General features: G+C 48.0%; 1 protein-coding gene across 3 annotated transcripts in view; it reads right to left on the bottom strand.

Moving 5' to 3' along the window:
* Nucleotides 1-2774: 2774 nt before the first annotated feature.
* The window catches only part of RTN3 (reticulon 3), a 42277-nt gene continuing 25212 nt past the window's right edge, over nt 2775-19839 (bottom strand). For 2 of the 3 annotated variants that reach the window (XM_075073239.1, XM_032804406.2), the window contains 6 exons: nt 10094-10301; nt 8400-8538; nt 7830-7899; nt 7103-7149; nt 6657-6715; nt 2775-4737 (listed from right to left, as the gene is read on the bottom strand). In XM_075073239.1, the coding sequence (XP_074929340.1) occupies nt 4692-4737; nt 6657-6715; nt 7103-7149; nt 7830-7899; nt 8400-8538; nt 10094-10301 (569 nt within the window). In that variant the 3' untranslated portion in view covers nt 2775-4691. Of the gene's footprint in view, nt 4738-6656; nt 6716-7102; nt 7150-7829; nt 7900-8399; nt 8539-10093; nt 10302-15896; nt 18162-19839 lie in introns of all 3 variants that reach the window. The other variant, XM_032804405.2, reaches the window with a different exon arrangement.

Genomic DNA, 19839 nt, shown 5'->3' with positions numbered 1-19839 from the left:
ATCTAGACCAAAAAGGGGCTTAGATGTTACAGCAGTTACCTTAGGATGGGTGAGGTGGAGGGGAGGGGAGTGAACTGGGGATAGAAAAACAGCCTCATTCTCATACAGCTCTTCCCCTCTACCGCAAGGAGAAACCCTGGGCCCTGGCTTGGCTCAGGCTGCGACACTGGAAGGGGGCAGAGTTTGCAGAAGTTACCGTCTAGAGGCCATCATGCAGGGCTGGATCTGCTGCTAAACACTCCCCTGCCCTGGGAAGAATAGTCCCCTATTGCAGGGGACGTTCCTATAGCTGTGAAGAGTGATGGGTGGTGCAGAACTCCCTACAGCTGAGCACTCCTCTTCCCCCCTAGCTCTCAGCCGAGAAGGGGCAGGTCGTCTTCCTCCCAGCCAAGCTCTGCTGCAGCCCAGGATTGGCGGTGGGGGAGGTGGGGTCGGGTCTGATGCAAATCTAAAAGCACTACCCTGAGCCTCACTTTTACTGCCCCATGGAAAGGCCCTTCCTTTCAAGACTAGCTTTGGGCTCCAGCCAGCAGGGTTGCCCCTGCCTGAGCTATTAAGAGCTAGGTGTAGCGATGGGAAGGCAGGACTGAGCATCAGGCAGCTGGTAGAAATACCCAGCTCCCAGCCTTCTAGACTGACTGGCTCTTTCCTGTGAAGCTGACAGGGCTAGCGAGAGGTTCCTCCTGCATAGCTAGTGTTCAAGAGCTGCCCTTGTGTGATCTCACTTCCTCTGTGCACCTGCTATGGTACAGCTCACGCCTGGGGAAGGGGCTGCATTCCTTGTGTACACCTGGACACCAGCAGCACTAGGGCCCATTCGTGCAGGCCCACCTCAGCCACGAATGGAGGTTCAGCAGCTCTTCAGCTTCAAGGTAGAGGCCTGAAGAGCAAAGCAGGACCGTGAGCCCAAGCATCCCTTACCCCGCCCAACAGGTTTGGCAGGAGGGTGGAAGACACAAGTTAACATTTCAGGCCTTCGTGGGTAACATGCCAAGTACCACCAAGCCCCTGCCCCATGGCATGGGCCTGCTTTTTCACAGGAGGCGCAGGCTCTCCCTCTGAACTCAGAAGCTGCCTGCACTTGAGGCATTTTGCTTGTAGATTCTTACCTTGGTTTTAGTGCTAGCTCCAGCATCTCCGAGCATGCTCTAGTGACCATGCCTGATGTGTTGGACGTGGTTATCCAAGGGGAGTCTTCGTGGTTCCAAAGCTGTTGCATGGATGGTGTTCAGAGCCATCTTCTTGGGCTTCCCTTCTTCCATTCCAGCTCTACATATGCCCTGCTCTGGAGCACAGGGAAGGTGGGTTCTTAACATACAAAGATATGCAACATTAGGACATTTTGCCATCGTCTCCATTGCTACATGCTGCAGGCAGGTCCAGCAAAGCCCGTTTCAGACTCGTGAAGTCTATATAGTAATTGGTAGCTGCCATCTGTTTAGGTTTTTGTACCTTACCAGCGTAGGTACCACTAAGATGGTAGGTCACTAGGCCAAGGAGCAGTTACGGTTGGCAGCGTAGGAGGAAGGTAGCTCAGCTGAGAGGGCTCACAGTTCCCAGAATTTTCCAGGCGTAGGGACAGTAGCAATTTGGTTCAAATCTCAATCTTCCCTACCAAGAATGACATTGCAAAAACCAGGTGGCAGGTTGGTGTCATTTGAGTTACAGACTTAGCTGTGCCCATCTTGACTAGATGCTACAGTCATCTCAGTTAAGCCCTACCTGAAGCCTCAGTGGTTTCGAGTGAAATGTTTTTATACACCTCCCCTCCCCAGAGCGACTTTCTCTTTGTAGCTACCATGTAAATGTTCTGAATTATATTTATATGCCTATGTTACACTTTAGTGACAGTATTGGAATATTTGTATGTGGTCTTCGTGAAAAGGTGTTTTGCATCAGTATGTTTTTTTATATACATATGTTTTGTAAACATGTTAAATAAAACCTTTCAAATGATGCAGTTTTGAACTGCATTAATTTGCGGGGTTAGCGCCTAAAAAGCACCCTACTGCCAGTGCTTCTCCACCGCTTAAGTCTGCGAGATCCATGCTTTAGGAGTCAATTAGAATTCTTTAGGGCAAAGAGGAGCATTCAGAAGAATAACTAAATGGCTCAGCTGCAGAGGTTTGTTCACTGATTGAACACCTGGTCTAGCACAGATGCTGTAAGTCACTTCAGCTGTCTTAAAAATGGCTTAGTTTCTTCCTAAACCAGGTGAACTAACTGTAGGTAGAAACAGATTTACTCATTTAGTGCTACATCTCAATGCAGACAGACACTCAATTGATTCAACTGTCTGAGATGAGTTTGGATTCCCCTCAAACTGAGTTAGGTTGGTGCCCTGAGCTAAGCAAACAGGTAGAAACAGTCAGTCAAAGTGGTGGATGAGGTGAGTGTTTATAGCTCAATGGCAACTTCAAAATCCCACCCAGCTATTGCACCATGCAGCATGTCTGTGCTGCCATCTTTTCATAGGAGTCTGACTGACCACTGATACTCTCCTGCAGAGATGAGCTTTAGCCTGAGGAGTGGAGTTGTCAGTTCTGATCCTCAGCCCAAAGCTTTTAAGATAAGTCACTCAATGGCCCAGCCTGAAGAGAAGGCCCAACAGAGAGAGCAGAAGAGAACCAGAACTCCCCCAACGCTCTTTTCCCTGCTCCCCCGATGACAGGGGAGCTATGGGGAATTCCAGCTGTGGAGGCTAACACCATCCCACCCACCATCTGCCCCGACAACCCCCCAAGACGACTGACACAGGAAACAAAGCCAGCGGGGACCTGTCCATGGTGTTTTTTTATTAATACCACATCATTTGCAGTGTGACAGGAACTGGGTTATCAGCTCCCGGGGCACTACTGTAATTTATGCTGCACGCACACACACACAGAGCTTCATTAGTAGTTTGTTTCCGGTTTTTTGTCTACATGTTCTCTTTAAAAAAAATAAAAATTGCCTGGCACAAAGATCTGTTCAACGTATCTCACAACAGCAGTAACAGAACAGACGTAAGAGCTGGGCCGACAGCTTCCAGTGCAGAAGTAGTCCTGGGGAAGAGGTGGAAAGAAGTCAGGGCAGGACAATCAGTGCAGTTTCCACTGGGGAAAGCAGAGAATGTGGTTTGTTGCGGTGATGCTGAGAAAAGACCAGGGCAGGAGCAAAGAGGCTTTGAATTCCCTGCACTCATCCCCACCAGCTTTGCTTGGGAGCAAGAGAAGGTGGCCCAGCCAGTTATAAACCCTGTGGCTTATCAGGCCTGGGGGCATATTCCCTGTAATAGACTACCTGCATCTAGGCTTTGAGTCAGTTGGGCTCAGTTCAAAAGCAGAGTTGTTTTTTGTTTAAACGCTGTCTCGCAGGGCGCAGAATCCCCATCTCCATTAGCAGATGCTGTGCTAAAAAGGAGCCTGAGCTTCTCTAAAGCAGCCAAAGCCTCCCTTCTCACTGCCACACTAAACTGACATGAGGGAGGTGAGAATCCTCCTTGCCCCCAAATGCTGAATGAATGGCTCATTCATCCACTGGGCATTTCCCTCCCACTCCTGCTAGCAGCGCCTCCTTTCCCCCTGGAAAAAGCAACAGAGGTGGGCATTTGGTCTAGGTCTCAGAGCCGCCACTTTTCACCGGGAGCAGCAGGCTGGTTAAAGACTGAATCCTTCTGACCAGAGGAAACTCAAAGCTACCTTCAGATAAAGTTCAGCGAGTGAAGAGTGTACAACAAACACGAACTGTGAAATCTGCCACTCTAAGACTATTCTGTACACTAGAGCATTAAGTACCATTTCTCCACCCACCAGGGGTTCAAAGGGACCTTTGCTCCCTGCTGCAAGGAAGGCAAGCGGGCAAGGCAGCATGTGGTGCTGTCTCAGTAGTTCAGCTCTCAGTGGTCACCCGCCCTCCCCTCCGGGGTCTGAGATAGAAGTTATGACAGCAGAGGAGTCACATGCAGAGTTCAGGGGAGGGGATGTTGTTTTTCCTCTACACAAGTTTACAGCAGTGTACAGCAGATACAGACATTTTCATCTCAGAGTAAGAAATAAAAGGTACCAGCTGGCAAAGGGGTGGGGAGCACATTAAAGGAACTGGAGAGGAGAGGAATGAACCAGACTAAAGCACAGAACTGATGTCACGTAGGGGTACAAACCCCCCTTTCGCTCAGCAAGGTTGAGGGGGGAGTTTCCTGGACTTCCCACCTCACCCCTTTCGATACAAGTCCCTGACCCCCAAGGAGCTGGCTGGGAGAGTATCTGGGGAGCGGGGACTGTAGAAGTGCAGGAAGCCGGGGGTGGGGGGGAGGAGAGGGGGATGTCTCCTCACAGCGATTCCCCTTGGTAGGCGGGAAAGCGTTTGATCGAGCAGAGAGCCACCCTGCCCTCATTGGAGGCTGGGAACCGAAGAGGAGCCAGCGTTCAGAGCAACATTCGGTTCCCTGCGATCAGGGACAAGGCCCTTACAATCGTTCAGGTGTGCTGAGGCTCCCCTAAGGGCTTGGACACCAGGTCTCCTTTAGTCTGGTGCACGTTCTGAGCCCAATTCTAGGCTTAGAAAAGCAAATGCCAAACAATAACAAGAAACGCTTGGAATGCAGGCTCAAGCTGACTCAGCATGTTCCTTCATAGGTACAAGTAACAATGGTTATAACTATCGCATGAAGTTTAGTAATGGCTGGATCCTGGGGCTGCCCACCCCTTAGCTTATTCTGGCTTTTTCTTCACCGCTCCTGGAAGTTTTGCTTGGATCCTACAGGAAAAGAAGTAGGGAAAGGGTGAGTTTTAAGGGCCAAGAGGACAGCTGGATGCTCATTAACTTATGACAGGCTAGTGGTGGGATCATGCAAGATGTTGATGAGGCTACAAGCTACAGGACCGGAGGCTTTGGCTCAGGCAGCAGACACCCATGCTCTGAGGCTTTCTATCTCTGCAGACATGACTGGGTTGTCACTGCACTAGGTTTACTGAGGACCCTCCATGTGGCTCTCTTCTTTCTGTTCAGCACCTGTTCTGAAGAGCATCTTGTGCCCCAAACGCTCTTGGCTGGAGGGCTTGTGGAGGAACTCTGTGCTCATGGAAGCCGTGGAAGAACTAGACTAGACTGTAAGCTTTTGGGGCTGGACAGTCACATGTATGTACACGAGGATGAACACATTACACTGGGAGCTACTGGAATACAACTAAGGGAGGGATTTTCCAAGTGTCCAACTCCCCCTACAAGTCAACGGCAGTCAGGCATCTAGAGCACAGGCGGCCAGACTATGGTTCGTGAGCCACATCGGCTCTTTTACAGTTAAAGGGTGGCTCCTGGAGCCCACAATGCCCGCCCTTCTCCACCTAACAGACTGGCAGGGAAGGGAGCTCAGGACTTCTGCCTCTGGCGGGGCTCTGGGCTTCAGCCCCATGAAGCGTGCTTGCTGGGGCCCTGAGCCTTGGCAGGCGTTTTCCATTGGGCAGAAGTCTTAAGCCCTACCCCCTGCTGCAGGGCTGAAGCCCTGAGCCCTGGCAGGTGGACCTGGCTCTCGAGGTTCTGACAATTATCGTATGCAGCTCAGAGGGTCAGTAAGTTTGGTCACTCCTGATCTAGAGTGTCAAATGGAAACAGGCCCAGTAGCTGTAACCACCATGGCAACCACCAACAGGCCCAGCAGAGATGCTTCTCTTCCGCAGTATGAAGCAGGGCTCACCAGCAGTGAAGTGTGACACATCACCTCCATATTGGTGCACATAACAAAATTCATGTGATGGGGGTGGGGCAGAGGGGTTTCGGGTGTGGGAAGGGGCTCAGAGCTGGGGCAGAGGGTTAGGGTGCAGGGGGCGTGAGGGCTCCGGCTGAGGGTGCAGGCTTTGGATGTGGCCGGAGATGAACAGGGTGTGTGTGTGTTCCAACTACTGGTGAAGACTCTGGGGTGGGGCTGAGAGGTTCATGCTATGGCAGGGGGCTCAAGACTGGAGCAAGGGGTTGGGTGTGGTGTTGAGGGCTTTGGGGTGTGGCTGGGAATGAAGAGTTTGGGGTGTGGGAGGGGGCTCAGGGCTGGGGCAGAAGGTTGGGGTGCGGGCTCTGGGGTGAGGCCAGGGATGCAGGCTGCCCCAGGTGCTGCAGTAGGGACAGAGGACTCCCTGCAGCCCCCTCTCACTGTAGCAGCTCAGGACCAAGGGAGAGGCGCCTCTCCCCAGCTGCGGAAGCTCCAGCTGGGCTGGGCCTGAGGAGGGGCGCCTCTCACCAATGGCTCCGATGGGCCTGGGGAGGGGCTCCTCTCCCCCAGCCACGGCAAGTCCGGGGCAGGTCCATGCTGGGGCCAGTGAGAGGGGCGCCTCTACCCGCTGCAGCAGGTCTGCACTACTTGTCTCCAAGGAAGCCTTGCTAGCCAAGAGCAGTTTGAAGAGACAATGAACTTGCATCGTCCATATGAAGTCAGCAGATCATGTGCATCCCAACCCTTACTAACAATGGCTCTCAGTCAAGGCTCATTCACAACAGCTATGTCCAGTTCAGATGGGGTTGATACTGCTGCACCTAGAAGCCCCACTATGCTAGCAGCTGTACAGACAGAAGGTCCAATCCTCAGGAGGAGGAGGAGTCCTCTGCCTGGGACTCCTGGCTCTCAGGTGACAGGGAAGGTGCTATTTTGATAGTGGGGTTTTTAGAGAAGTGCCAAGTGGACTCACTTTGCAATAATCGACTTAGTCTGGTCCCGGATGATTCCAACGTAGTGATCGATCTGCGTCTAAGGAAGAACCAACGGGTTAGGACAGCTGGAAGGGGAAGTGTATCCAACAGACAGCAGTTGCGCTTCCCTTCATAGTTCTCTGAATGGCTGTCTCTGTTTACCTTTTAAGGCCAGAGGGGGCCATCACGATCAACCTGAGCTCTGTAAAGTAGCTACCAACTTAGCACAGGAAAACTTTAGCTAGGACCATGGAGACTCCTGATATGTCTGCATTTCTCCTCTGACAAAGCCACTGCCTTAAATTCACATGCATCACACGGAATTCTGACAACGTCTATTGCAAGGTATTTTTACAGTGTTTGGAGGAGGATCCAGTGCCTCAGGCATCTGCTAGCTAAACAAGCTGCTAAACAATGCGTGTGCTGGGAGATTGTGGTGACTCACCTTATATTTCTCATAGACAACTGGAATACCGAAAATCAGCAATTCTCCTGCAAGAGACAGACAGGTCACTGGGAAGGCAATAGCTCTTTGCACTCTGGCTGCTCATGGAAACATACTGCCCTGTGTAAGGCGTAGCACTGTTGCTTTCAGAGAATTACTGCAACACAGTCAGGATCAGGACAGGGTTCTCTCTATTCCCTCTTTACTTCAGCCCCTTACAATTTCTAACAGATCTATCCTCCCAGCACCCCTGAGGCAGGGCCGTGCTATTATCCCCATTTTACAAATGGGTAACAGGCACAGAGAGACCAAGTGATTTGCCCAAGGTCACACAAGATATCTGTGCCAGAGCAGGGAATTGAACCTGGGTCTCTTAGGTTCCAACCTCGTGTGCTAGCAACTTGGCCATCCTTCTGGCTCCTTAATACCCATTAGTAAATGCTAAGGGGTGCTCAGCAACCCCATGGCAGAGTAGAACCCTGGTTTCCTAACTGCTAGTCCCTGCCCATAAGAGAACTAAGGGATTAAACAGAGGTTCACTGTTTAGGAATGGACAAACTAGAAGCTGACGCAATGGCTCCCAAGGTCTAGTCTTTGAGGTCCATGTTCATCTACATTGTATGAGCTCCTTGACTGACAATGAAAGGAACAGGTTGCTAGATAGACCAGGAAACGCCCCCACTGCACAGGGGCCCATTGCCTTCTTGAACTGTGCCTGCTCTCTTACCAAGAATGAGGAGGGTGATCCCATTGAACACAGCCCCGACATACGTCATCAGCCACATGACAATTGCCAGCTGCAAAGGGAACAGTGCAGTTCTGTTAACAGGACCCAGCCACGCTGCTCAGCAGCACTGACCTGCCTCCACGCAGGCTAGATCAGCGCCACATTAGAGCACCAGTCACCTTATGCTGATCTGGGCACTTTGGTATTGAGTTTTATTAGGAAGGTCACACCATCACTTAGATTCTAAACTCTCTGGGGCAGGGAACGTCTGTTGTGTGTGTACAGCAGCCAGCACAAAGCCTGGCCCATGACTGGGGCTCCTTGGTGCTGTAATACAAATTCCTAATATTATTTCACCAACTGTCTTCCTCAGGCAATGGCCTGTCCCACTGATCTCTGGTTCATCTGTTTGTGGCACTGTTTTCCCACTTCAGATCTTCCCAGAATTTAGTTTGGGCTGCAGAGCTCTAAGGAAAATTCCCCAAGGCAGGTATCACCAGAGCCAGGCTTCCCTCCCGAAGAGTCACTGCCCAACAATAGCCTCTGCCACCAGGGAATCCCCCTGCCAACCTTTAGGGAATCCACCAGGTCCTCCACCAGGAAGAGGCGGATGATGAGTTTGAGAGCTCGGTTGACATGCACCATTGCATCATTCACGTAGTTGTGGAAGGCCTCTGAAGAGAGCGTGATATCGAGGTCCAGGTAGGCTCTGGAAGAACAAGAGAGTTGCACCCAATGAGAGATGTTAGCCCTATGCTAACAGTATGACTCTCCCCCCGCCCTCGGTGCCAAACCATGCACAGAGGTAGAGGAGTGTGCTATTGCTTATGGTCTAAGGAATCCTTTAACTCAGGCAGAAGAGCCTCATCCTTTTAGATTTGGAGATCTCAAGTTTAGACCCCACAGATGATATATCCAGGGCACTGTTACATAGGGAGGACTAATAAGGTAAGAAGCCCCAGTGGACTAGCTCCTTCCAATGCCTTCCACTAGGAGCAGAGAATAGCACTGAGCAGGCCCCACAACCAGGAGGAGAGGGAAAGTTCTTTGAGATTTGACCCTGGAAGTTCAAACCCGTTACACTTGCTACAAGAACCAGACAGGGTGGGAGAAAGGGCAATGGTGGGGAACTGGGACAGCACCATCCTGAGTGATAACTGAGGGAAGGAGAGGTCTTTAAACACATTTACACTTGCTTTGGAAGCACCTGCTGCATTTGAAGTGCCATCAGCAGGATTAGTGTGGAAGAAGATCCCAGTACGGTAAATCTCCAGAATTGTGTGGCTCCGATCCAGTTAGTTCTTCCCTGGAGGATGTGGACATTTGCATTGTTTATGCACAGACCCCTTCACTGTGGACTTGACATGAATATTGATATTGAAAGGTGTTTTTGAGAGAGGAGATCACAAACTGTCAACTCTGGGGCAAGGGCAGTCATTTAAAGTTTGAACAGCACCTAGCAGAATGGGACCCAGCCTGGCTGGAGCTTCTAAGTACCACAATGATATAAGATGGATAGTGTGGACATCATCGCTGTCTGGGTTCTAAAGCCACAGGTTCCACCAACTACTTTGGGAATCTTCTCTACTGCAACCAATGGCAAAGTAAGGGCTTGTCTACATGGGGAACTACTCCTGATTAGCTACCTGCGTGGATGCTCTTATTCTGGAATAAAAGCACTTTACTCCAGATTATCTTAATCCACTTCCAAAATTCCAAGTTAACTGTTCCTAATCTGCTTCAAATTCACATCCAATTTTATTTCAGACTAATGTTCAGGTTCAGATAAGCCCTAAACCATTTGCTCGATTATGGTAGCCACGGGACAAGAAGTCAGGATTGCAACTCCACTATACATACACATTATGAGGCAGTCGCTGCCCCAACAAGTTTGCATTTAAGTAGTTTTGTTGCCCCCTAAAGCTTGCTGTGTTTATAACAATCAGGATGCTGCTAGAAGCTCTTACTCCAGCAGGGGGCACAGGTAGCTAGTATCCCAAAGTCACTCCATTCTGTGCAATGGTTTCGGAGGGGTGGGATGGTACCTAGGTCACGAACTGCAGGGAAGTCGCTCTCCTGGCACAGGATACAGATTAACCAGAAGAGCAGAAGGGAACATGTTATTGTGTGACCCATCTTGCTCCTATTTCCACTGATAACCGGTGCTACCACATGCTGAAGAGCTCAGGACGTCATTCCCGTTAGCTATGTAACTGGAGGGTCTATCCAATGGCCACACCTTTAAGAACAAAGGATTGGCTCACTTGAATGGATGTCCCTCTTCAGACTTCTGTACAGCTTGGATGACAGACTTGTAGACTCTAAAGCTGATGGTGACTGACAGCAGCGCCAGGATGAGGTAAGAAACCACACTGATGACGCTGAAGGCGGCCAGAGAGAGCAGCACGATCAGTGACGTGCCAAAGACAAAGCCTGTCTTCTTCACATCCCGCCAGAAGATCAGATCGTGCACTGCCAAGGAAAGGGACAAAACAAGGGGAAGTTACAGAGGTGGGGGTAACAGAGCAGTGGAAAGTTTTGGACAGTGTGGGATCCAGTACAGGCCCTTGCTAAGTAATCTTCACTCAGATAGAGCTTTAATGGCCTATAGCATAGGTTCCCTAACGCTATACACTATGGACAACAGGTGCAGAGGCCCAATCGTAGTCAGGAATGCGTTTGCAGATATGTAACATTAAGCAGGGTATACTTCTTTAATGAAACTAGAAGGGAAAATCCTTTCTAACTAGCGTTTCTTTAGCATCAGCTAATCACTCTCCATACAACAGATCTCACAGAACACAGGGGATGGACTCAAAGCCAGACAAGTGGAAACAAACCCAAGGCAGAATTCTCTTAGCTTTCAAACACTCAGACCCAGTGGAGAGAGGCAAGTATGAGCCTTGCTTCACACTCAGGAAGCAGCAACGTTAAACAGTTTGTGCGAAGTCACTCTGCAATAGTAGCACAGGTGGTAACCTCCCACCCTCTGCTCCTGCTAGGCTATGTTACCCTGTCAGAGAAGTGGGCCTGTCCAGAGTAAGCTGTCGTGAAAGACAGTCTGAGCAGGGAAATACCTGCTTTTCAGTCACAATGACAGCTTAAAATCAAGTTTTTAAAAACAGCATGTAAGTTTGCATAGAGAGCATTTCCTTCATCATTGTGGATTTGTGTTTGAGTAAGGGCCTCTCCCTTCCATCACATCCCATTCCTTAAAAGCCTGAATTTGCCAAGAAGTCCGCTCTGTGCCCCAAAGGCCTAGGAATGGTTGAGCTATTGCAACACAGCATTTGGATTTTGCTGGAGGGTTAAAGAGCAAGACCATGCAGTGATGCACCAAGAAATATGACGGAGGGGGTCACCCTAATGGAGGAAGGCTAGCAGTCAAGGACACTGACTGTAAAACGAGAGGAGCCTGTTTAGTGCTGAGCAAGTCTTAGCAAAAGCGACACACGGGGCAGAACTGAGCGAGCCGAGCTCCAGAGACTGGAACCACAGCTGCAGTAGCTTCAAAATGCCTATTAGCTAGGATGAAGTCATCACAGTCCACTTATTACACTACCTCCCCCACAGATCTCGTTTTTAGTGCTGCCCATTGTATGTTTACCCAAAGGGGACTGAAAATGAACAACATTTGTTTTTCCCCAAAGCCGATACACCAGGTTAAATCACACCCCAGGCAGCCTTCTCATAGTACCCAGCCACCACACACTGGTGTCAAAAGCATCAGCCCCTACCTGCCACCAAATCCACTGCTGGGTCTGCAGTGCTCACACAGCACCCACTGCTGTGGTATCGAAGTACTGATAACATGGGTGACATCTCCTACTTACAATACAACAGCATCATCTGCAACTATCTTTGGACTAAAACTCCCACACCACAAATCCAAAGCTCTATTCTACAAATAAGCTAACTTCTTTAACAGCTGTTTAAAACTGCAATTAGAGAACCCGGTCCACATCCAGGGTTTAATCTCAGTTCAGAATAAGGCAGATCCCTTTGTGTATCCTCTAGATTAGAGGGGCTTCGTCTTTCCAGCCCTCGTAAATAACCTCTCCTGATAGGAGGTGCCCGCTTTGGGTATTAATTGCTTTGGCTGCCGTATCCTGCTTCCGCTACAAGAGGGCGCCATTGTCATTAATGGCAGGATGAGGACTGAACAAAAACTAAGCTGAAGGATTTGCAGCAGTCCCCAACCAGTTTTCCCCTGCTGTTTATTCTACTAGTGACAGGCTGCTGGGGGGAGTTGAAGTGGGGGGTTGGGAGGGAGAAGAAAATTGGGCAGCCAGTCAACTAGCACCACTCCCAGTAACACTGGCACTTGTCCATGATACCAGCTCAAACTCTCCAAGAAAGCTATTCAAGTCTCCTCCTGGAGGAAAAGAAAAGGAGGAATTTCCAGGGTTTACCCCATGTTTTTCATGGCTGCTTTAGATATGTTTAAGGGTTTGGTGAAGCCGCAACTTTGAAAGGGAAAGATATTTTTGTTTTGTTTAAATATTCAGAGAGAGATGAACTCCACTAGTGTGGCAGCTTATTTAAAACATACCTGGAAGTGTAGTGTGTGGGGTGGAGTGGTTAAACCCCCCCTCCCCCAAACTCTCCCTTCTGGCCATCTTCAGATTGAAACCAAGCAGAGAGCTAGCCATCTGGTTGTTTTGGAAAAGCATAAAGGGAGTCCATTTTCTCAAGTTCCTCTCCCAGGCAGTTTCTGCACCAGCAGCTTGGCATAATTGATTTTCAGTAACCGTCAGAGCAGCCAGAAGGGAAATGTGGTAGGAGAGGAAGTGAGAACAATCTAAGATCTCTAGGTCTGAATTATAATTCTGCTGAAGGCAGATTACCGGCTGCTGGAGAATTTGCGATTTTATTTTTACCTTGTGCAAGCATTAAGGAAAGAGAGCCAGTGCTGATGGATGAATTACGATGAACATGGGAAGTGCAGTAACTCAGATCAGAGGTTAAGGAAACATTCAGAATCTCGAACAGACTTTGGTTCCATCTGATTGCTCTATCTTTGTCTGCCTGTTTACAATTCCCAGCCTCCTGCTGGTCTGAGGATCATAGGCTGGAATCAGCTGCACCTTCATGTGTATCCAGTATTCTAGCTTGGATTCTTGTAGCCAAGCAAAATATGAAAGCGGTGGGTTAGGAGGAGCCATATTAGGAGCCTGCATTCCTTTAGCATGCAGCAAGGACGCTATATGTACAGTGAGCATAGGACCAACTGCTCAGGTTGTGAAGGCAGATGCTTCAACCCCCTTTGGTTCAAAACACAGCCCTCTCCACTCGGATTAAACTCCTACACTGCACAGGAACCCAAATAGGTTAATGGAGTCTGCTTCGTTCTTTACAATTCGTCCCCAGCCAGATCCAGAGCCCTCAGAAGAGGACAGAGGAGGCATTTACGAAGCACACAAGGCTGTTACTGTGAGAGACAGGAGAGGCGCTCTCTGTGCTACGAAGGAGCCTGGCAACTGGCCAAAGATAAATTTATAAAAAGCCCTTTTCAAATGGGTCGCTCTCTCCTGACCTGTAGAAAAATAGTTTATCCATGAAGAGATGCCTGGCTGTCAATCTCACATGTAACAATGCAGAAGAGAATCACGTCTGCTAGCCAAATTGCTGGAGAGAGCGAAAGCCAAGAACCACAGTTTGTCTGCACAGTATTAGACTAAGGGAGAACAAAGCCAGCCTCCCACTGAACAGGGAGGAAGAAATATACCGAGGGGATGTAACTGCCTTGGTCACATTCTCACCACAGAGAATTTTGGTTGGCAATTCTCAGGCTGTCTCTCTTATGTTGGAATTAGAATCCAAGTGTCTCTCAAACATACATATGCTTTTAGTCCAGTATCCAAGGGTAAAGCTCTCAGCATAACAGTTGTATGAGGTGCCTGGATTTTTATGCCTCGACATGCTGCATCATACCTCTCTTCTATGAAGGCTGGCTGCACCTGATGAAAGCAATGCCTATGGGTGAAGTGTGCTCTAGTATTCACACAAGAGCATCTTTTTGTTTGCTGCCCACACCTCAGGTGAGTAGGTTTGTGAAACTAAGCTCAACTTCCACTTGGCTTTCATCTGTTACTTTAGCTTTCCTCACTTCCCTAGAGAACTGGGATTCCTGACCTTGCATTTGTGAATGTAAGATCAATGATGGGATGCAAATCACTCAGGTCATTTAAAACCCCACTGAGATGTATTCTTGTATGAACACTCCTGCACTCCAGTTCCTATGGAAATATACCCCTCTGTGGGCTGAATAGAAGATTTAAGAGATTTGCAGGAACTGGATATGGAAGGGTCTCATCTCCCAGGCAGTGCAGGATATAGAACTGCTCATTACAATGTATTGTCTAATGCCCAGTCCAAGCAATGCGTCTTCCACTACTTCCCTTGGAAACTACAGATCACCCCATTTCTCTCCATTATCGTCGCAAATAACTGAACTGTCCTTGATGTTTACACTCTTTCCCAACTCATACTATCCTCTCCCAGGGCTGCTTCCATTTAATCTCAAAGAAGGATACATGGTATCTTAAATTTTTTGAAAAGATGACTCTAAAGGAAGATTACACATTCTGGGCCCCACCTCCAGCCCACTCAACCACGCTCTCGGCTTGCCAGCGTTTAATTGTTCCTTGCATTCAGCCAGCATCTGAACACCAAAACTGGGGCCGATCACACTGATGCTCCAAAGACAGAAGCTATTTCATTCAGTGCAGTTCAACAACTGATCAGGACAGACTGGCCCCTCACATTAATGGAAATATTACTCATGTCACCGGTGCCGTTCCATTCACTTGAATGGACACTAACTGAACCCAGCTATAATCTGTGCATGAACTTCTTCCCAATACCCGTGTTATTTTATGTCCATAAACTAGATAGGGAATCTTGAAAGCCAGATTGAAATTCATCTTCCCAGCATAACCATACTGGAAATGTGAACAGAGTTTCTATTCAGGCCTCTTTCCAACACACCCTTCCCTGCTAAACCAAGCCAAGACTTTATCTTCTGTAAAGAAATTTTCACAATAATCTCTTACAAAATAATCAGTGCTTGTGTTTGCAGACATTGTGAAAATGAACCACATGATGCAAAAGCCTCAGGGGCTTCACGTTATTAAAAGAACGGTTTGCGGTCCTGAGTATGTGCTATTCTAGCAGGCCAGCTGCTTTGTGCGTAATCTGGATTAACATAGAAGTACTAGTGGAATGAATGTCAGTGGGTCTTTTATTCCCCACCTTCTATGCTCCAAATTACTCCCCAGCAGAGTTCTGACAACAAGACTCCAGGCAAACCACTTGAGACATTGCTGTTGGTGATTTTATATGGAAGGCATTCAGAAAATACAGAAATGGGTAGCAGTAGATTCAGATTATAGAGCCAAAAGGGAACACTGGGATCTAGTCTCATCTCCTGTATAAACACAGGCCCACAGAATTAATTCCTATTTACTCTGATTCAAACCTTTCAGAAAAACATCCAATGTGGATTTAAAAATTGCCAGTGATGGGGAATCCACCATAACCCTTGGTAAATTGTTCCAATGGTTAATTCTTCACTGTGCACAATTAACACCTTATTTCCAGGCTGAATTTGTCTAATATCAGCTTCCAGCCATTAGATCTGGTCAGACCTTTATCTGCTCAACTGAAAGGCCCTCTACTGTCAAATTTGTGTTCTCTTTGTAGACTGATCAAGTCACTGCTTAACCTTTGCTTTGTTAAACTAAATAGACAGAGCTGCTTGAGTCTCTCACTATAAGGCACGTTTTCAAATAATTTACAGCTACAAGACAGACTTACTTCAGCAAGCAAACAGCCCTGTTTGGAAAATGGTAGAAAGCACATGGACATTAATGAAGAAAAGTTCTCAAGGAAGGAAGAAAACATGATTAGAAACACTCAGAACCCAAGATGTGCTCTTATACTCATAATGCAAGTAAGATGGTTTCCTTTGTAAGCCTAGATTTCTATGGCTATTAATAAGGTGAGTGTCTGACAAGCAAGTAAGGACAAGAGACTGGTATTGTATTTCCAATATAAAACGTTTACCTGAAAACCCAGTCAGCAGCCTCACTAAGGCATGTTCTGCTGGAGATCCAGCCACGCTATCCCAGACAGCTTCTTTGGGGATTTCACCATCAGTACTAATGAGAGCTGTGGCAGGGGTGGGCTTCGTATCTGTCTGCTGATGGATGCAGAGAGGTCTCTTCTTCAAGGGAGATTTCTGAGCAGCTACTGAGGTGTCCTGGTCCTGTGCTGTTCTTTCCCCTCCAGGTGGGGAGATTTTACTTTGTGCTGGAGTTTGCTCATCATCCAGTTTTCCACCTAGTTCTTTGAGGGCCTTAATTGTCAGCTGCTCCTGCTCAAAGTCTTGAGCTACCGTGGGAGATCTTTGAGAGAACAAAGGTTTCTGGAAGTTGCCCTTGTCATCAGTGATGCTTCGCACAGCATAATCACCATCCACGTTCACATCTGACCTATTTGCCTCATCTTTATGAAGAGCTCTTCCTGGAGGAGTGGTTTTTAGAGCTGCAGTTTCAGCCTCTGAGAAGGTATCTGTCAGGTCCTCTAGAGAGTCATTACCCTTTGACTTCAAGCATTCCCGCATGATATCCACACAGGCATTTGGATGATCTTGTTCTTTCAAATTATCCAAGGGCAGAGAGAGGGGGACTCTCTCGTTCGGCATGTTTCTAAGATCCTTCAGTGGAGCTGCCGTTGGAGAAATGCTCAGAATTTCACCAGCCTTGAGTGGTTTCCCAAGGAGACCTGGATCCCAGCTGCCAGAATGCTGCATATTTATAGACGTCAAATCCAGAGTGGACAACTTGGGATGTTTTGCTTCAGGAACTGGACTTCCTCCAATGTCTGTATGCGCTTCTGTAGTTTCAAAGCCATCAATGAATCCCTGATTATCTTCTGGTGTCTTAGAGGGCAACTGACCCTCTCTGCTGTGTTTGTGCAGCTTGTTAGGTGCCTCTTCATTATCTGCAATTATCCAGTCTCCTATTTTGCCAGCAGTAACTGGAGCTAAGGTCAGCTTCTCCACTGGTGCCACGCCGCTATCTGCGGGTTGAAGGACAAGCTTCTTGTTTCCATAGGCCACATCTACAGGCACATCCTCTATCACTGTGTCATCAGACTCGCCAGAGCTGTCTGCATCTGTGATTTCAGCCAGGCCAGAACTTGGCCAGCTCCCATCAGCCTTCAGTTCAACTGCAGCAGGTGAAGCAGTCTTCATTTTAACAGCTTCTTTGTCCAGAGGAACATGTTTCTCAAATCGAAGAGATGCTAAGTCTGTATACGCTCTGTCTTTCTGCTGGACAGTTACAGGATGAGGGGAGGGTGCTTTGCATACTTCTGTCCTGTTGCCTGCTGGCTGCGCAGGAGGGCTGCCAACCTCTTTGGAGGGCACTGCAGGTAGGTCTGAGGTTTCAGCAATCTTCTCAGAATGCTCTACTTTAGGAATCAAGTCCCAGTTCAACAGCTCATTCGTGAAGCTGTGCATCTCGCGTACACACTTGGACACTTCTTCCAATGCAGCTGTTGTACCTGAAGACTGACGTGATAGCCCGGGTCCTGCTGAAATAATGCTCCCGCTGCGAGGTTTCACCTGGAACTCACAGACACGGTCTTCTGGGATATCCGTAAGAAGCTCTCTCTCACTGTGCATCACCCAGTTGCTACTGAGATCACTCGAGTTGCTAATTAATGAATCCTTGTACTCTTTATCAAATGCTGCTTTGTCAATAATCACCTCGAATGGCGATTCAGGAGAGTCTTTTTCTAGAGTGGTCTCCCCAGCAGATGGAGTGGAAGACTGTGAATAGACACCTTTAAGCAGAGGTTGCTCAGCATCTTGCTTCTGGTCAGTCAGGAAAGTTAATCTGAATTCACTGCCTGTAGTGACACACTTGTTTTGGTCCATAAAATCTTGGTCTTTACGTCTGCTTTGTTCAGCCTTACCATCTTCTGACAGGCAGATACTGGTGCCACTCAAATACGTTTGTTCTGGGGAACTAGTAGAAATCACTGGGCTGTAGGAATGAGGTTCTGCTCCAATAGAAAATGGGGAGCCTTCTGACCCAGAGGACCCAATGGATGTTGCCTCTATTCCAGAATCAGCACTTGGCCCACGGAAGCTATCCATTCTTTTGTTGTCTACAGCAACCACCAGTTCTTTCACCTCATTTGAGGGAGAGGACTTGCTGTCTATTTCTCTGCTGCTGTCTGCCCAAGCTGTCAAGCCAGAGGTTTTATTTTCAGATCCCAGAATTCCTGAAGCTGCCTTATCAGAGAGAGAAGCTGTCTCCTCTGAGGCCAGGATTTGAGAGAGGGAAAGATTCACAGAGTGCAGTTACAAGTTAAAAGTCAAGCAGGCAACATGCTCTCTTGAGATCTAGAGGAAAAAAGACAAGACCCGAGACACCAGCCTTGGCAAACATGCATGGAACTGCCAGCTGTAGGACAGGAAAGCCACTTTACACAAGAGGTTGCAATCTACAAAGCTGCCAGTTTATAGCTGTGATTTCATAGCACATGAAGGGGAGTGTTAAGGCCTGGAAAATTAAGTACGCAAAGCAGCAATGGAGGAACTTAGGCATGCTGAGAGGGTTAACCAAAGCAATACAAAATAAGTGTCTGAACTTTTTGCTGCGTGCTACTTAAGGCACTGATGGGATTGCCAAAATACCCATAAAACAGTTCCAATAAGAGCCTAAATTCACCATCACCCAAATTAAAGTGGCACCTGAAAAAACTTGAAAGCATCAGGACACCTGCACTCTAGTGTCAATGCTGTAGCTATTGCCTCTGAACTATTCACCTCAGTATATGGAAGGAGTGCGTTCTAGTTCGCTTTCTGTGTGGAGTGGAAGGCAACTAGTCCTCCCTTGCTCCACTCAAAGCATGTGAGTAGGGTTCTGCCCTGCTCTTGCAGCAGGGGGCAAGAATGTTAGTGGCAACGTACCCTGCAGAGCTGGGATGGCAGTCCCATCCCAACAGTGTCTAGAAAGGCAGTCTGGTTATACCCTCATCAGGTGGTGTCTCGTCTAGAGCACTCGCAGTCTGGAGTGCGGGAATTTATAGGGTGCGTTTCCCACCATCACCACTCAAGTCTCCTTGAGCTTTGACGTGCTATGAGAGAAAGCTTCACCCAGCGTTATTGCAGATTCGCTCAGAGCAGTTTCTCTGATTGCACTGCCAAGGGAACTAGTCTGGGCTACATGCGGTGTGGAGTCATTTGGGAAACACTCCCTCTGAACGGAATTACAATTGTGAAAGAAGCAGAGGTGGGGCCAATCCCGTTGCAGGTGGGAGAGAGTGCGCCTCTGGCATAATTTAGGTCTATATGGCAGCAGTTCCTTAGTGATTCAGCCATGTTGATCAGCTTCTGAACAACTTCATACAAGATGAATCAGAGTAAGTGCCTGGGAAAATGTGCACTATTTGCTAAGTTGAGCTTTGAAAAGCACATCATAGGAGAAAGCGGCTCAATGCAGAACCATTAGGATTCCACATGGAATGCTGTCCATTTCCTGATGAAGTTACTTACATTAAAACATGTTGCTGTTTCATACTGAACACAGATGTAACAAGGAATAAACCCCTGAGATCTGTCGTAACCTATATGCTAAGAGGACACCTGCAATGAAACTGACTACCTTCCAAACACCACCACAACAGGCTTTCCAACACAACACTTCAAAGAAGAGGTTTAGAAAAATAAATGGCCAATTTATTTTAATAGTTTAACTTATACCTAAAAAACATTAATTTCTACTATCTGTTGTGTGATCTGTTGAGTCTGGAAAATTGTCACTTATATCCACTTCCCTCTCTGCTGAAAGATGCAAAAATGTAGATTTTATTTTTTTTTAAGCACACTATGTATATTTCTACCTTGTCCAGGAATATCTGTCAGGATGTTATGAATGTCAGTTCTGATGTAAGTATGCTTTACACAGCTCCACAATCACACTTCAGGCAATAT

This window comes from Chelonoidis abingdonii, chromosome 17 (genome assembly GCF_003597395.2).
Source record: "Chelonoidis abingdonii isolate Lonesome George chromosome 17, CheloAbing_2.0, whole genome shotgun sequence".
Classification (NCBI taxonomy): domain Eukaryota; kingdom Metazoa; phylum Chordata; order Testudines; family Testudinidae; genus Chelonoidis; species Chelonoidis abingdonii.
This window is presented reverse-complemented; position numbering and strand designations above follow the sequence as displayed.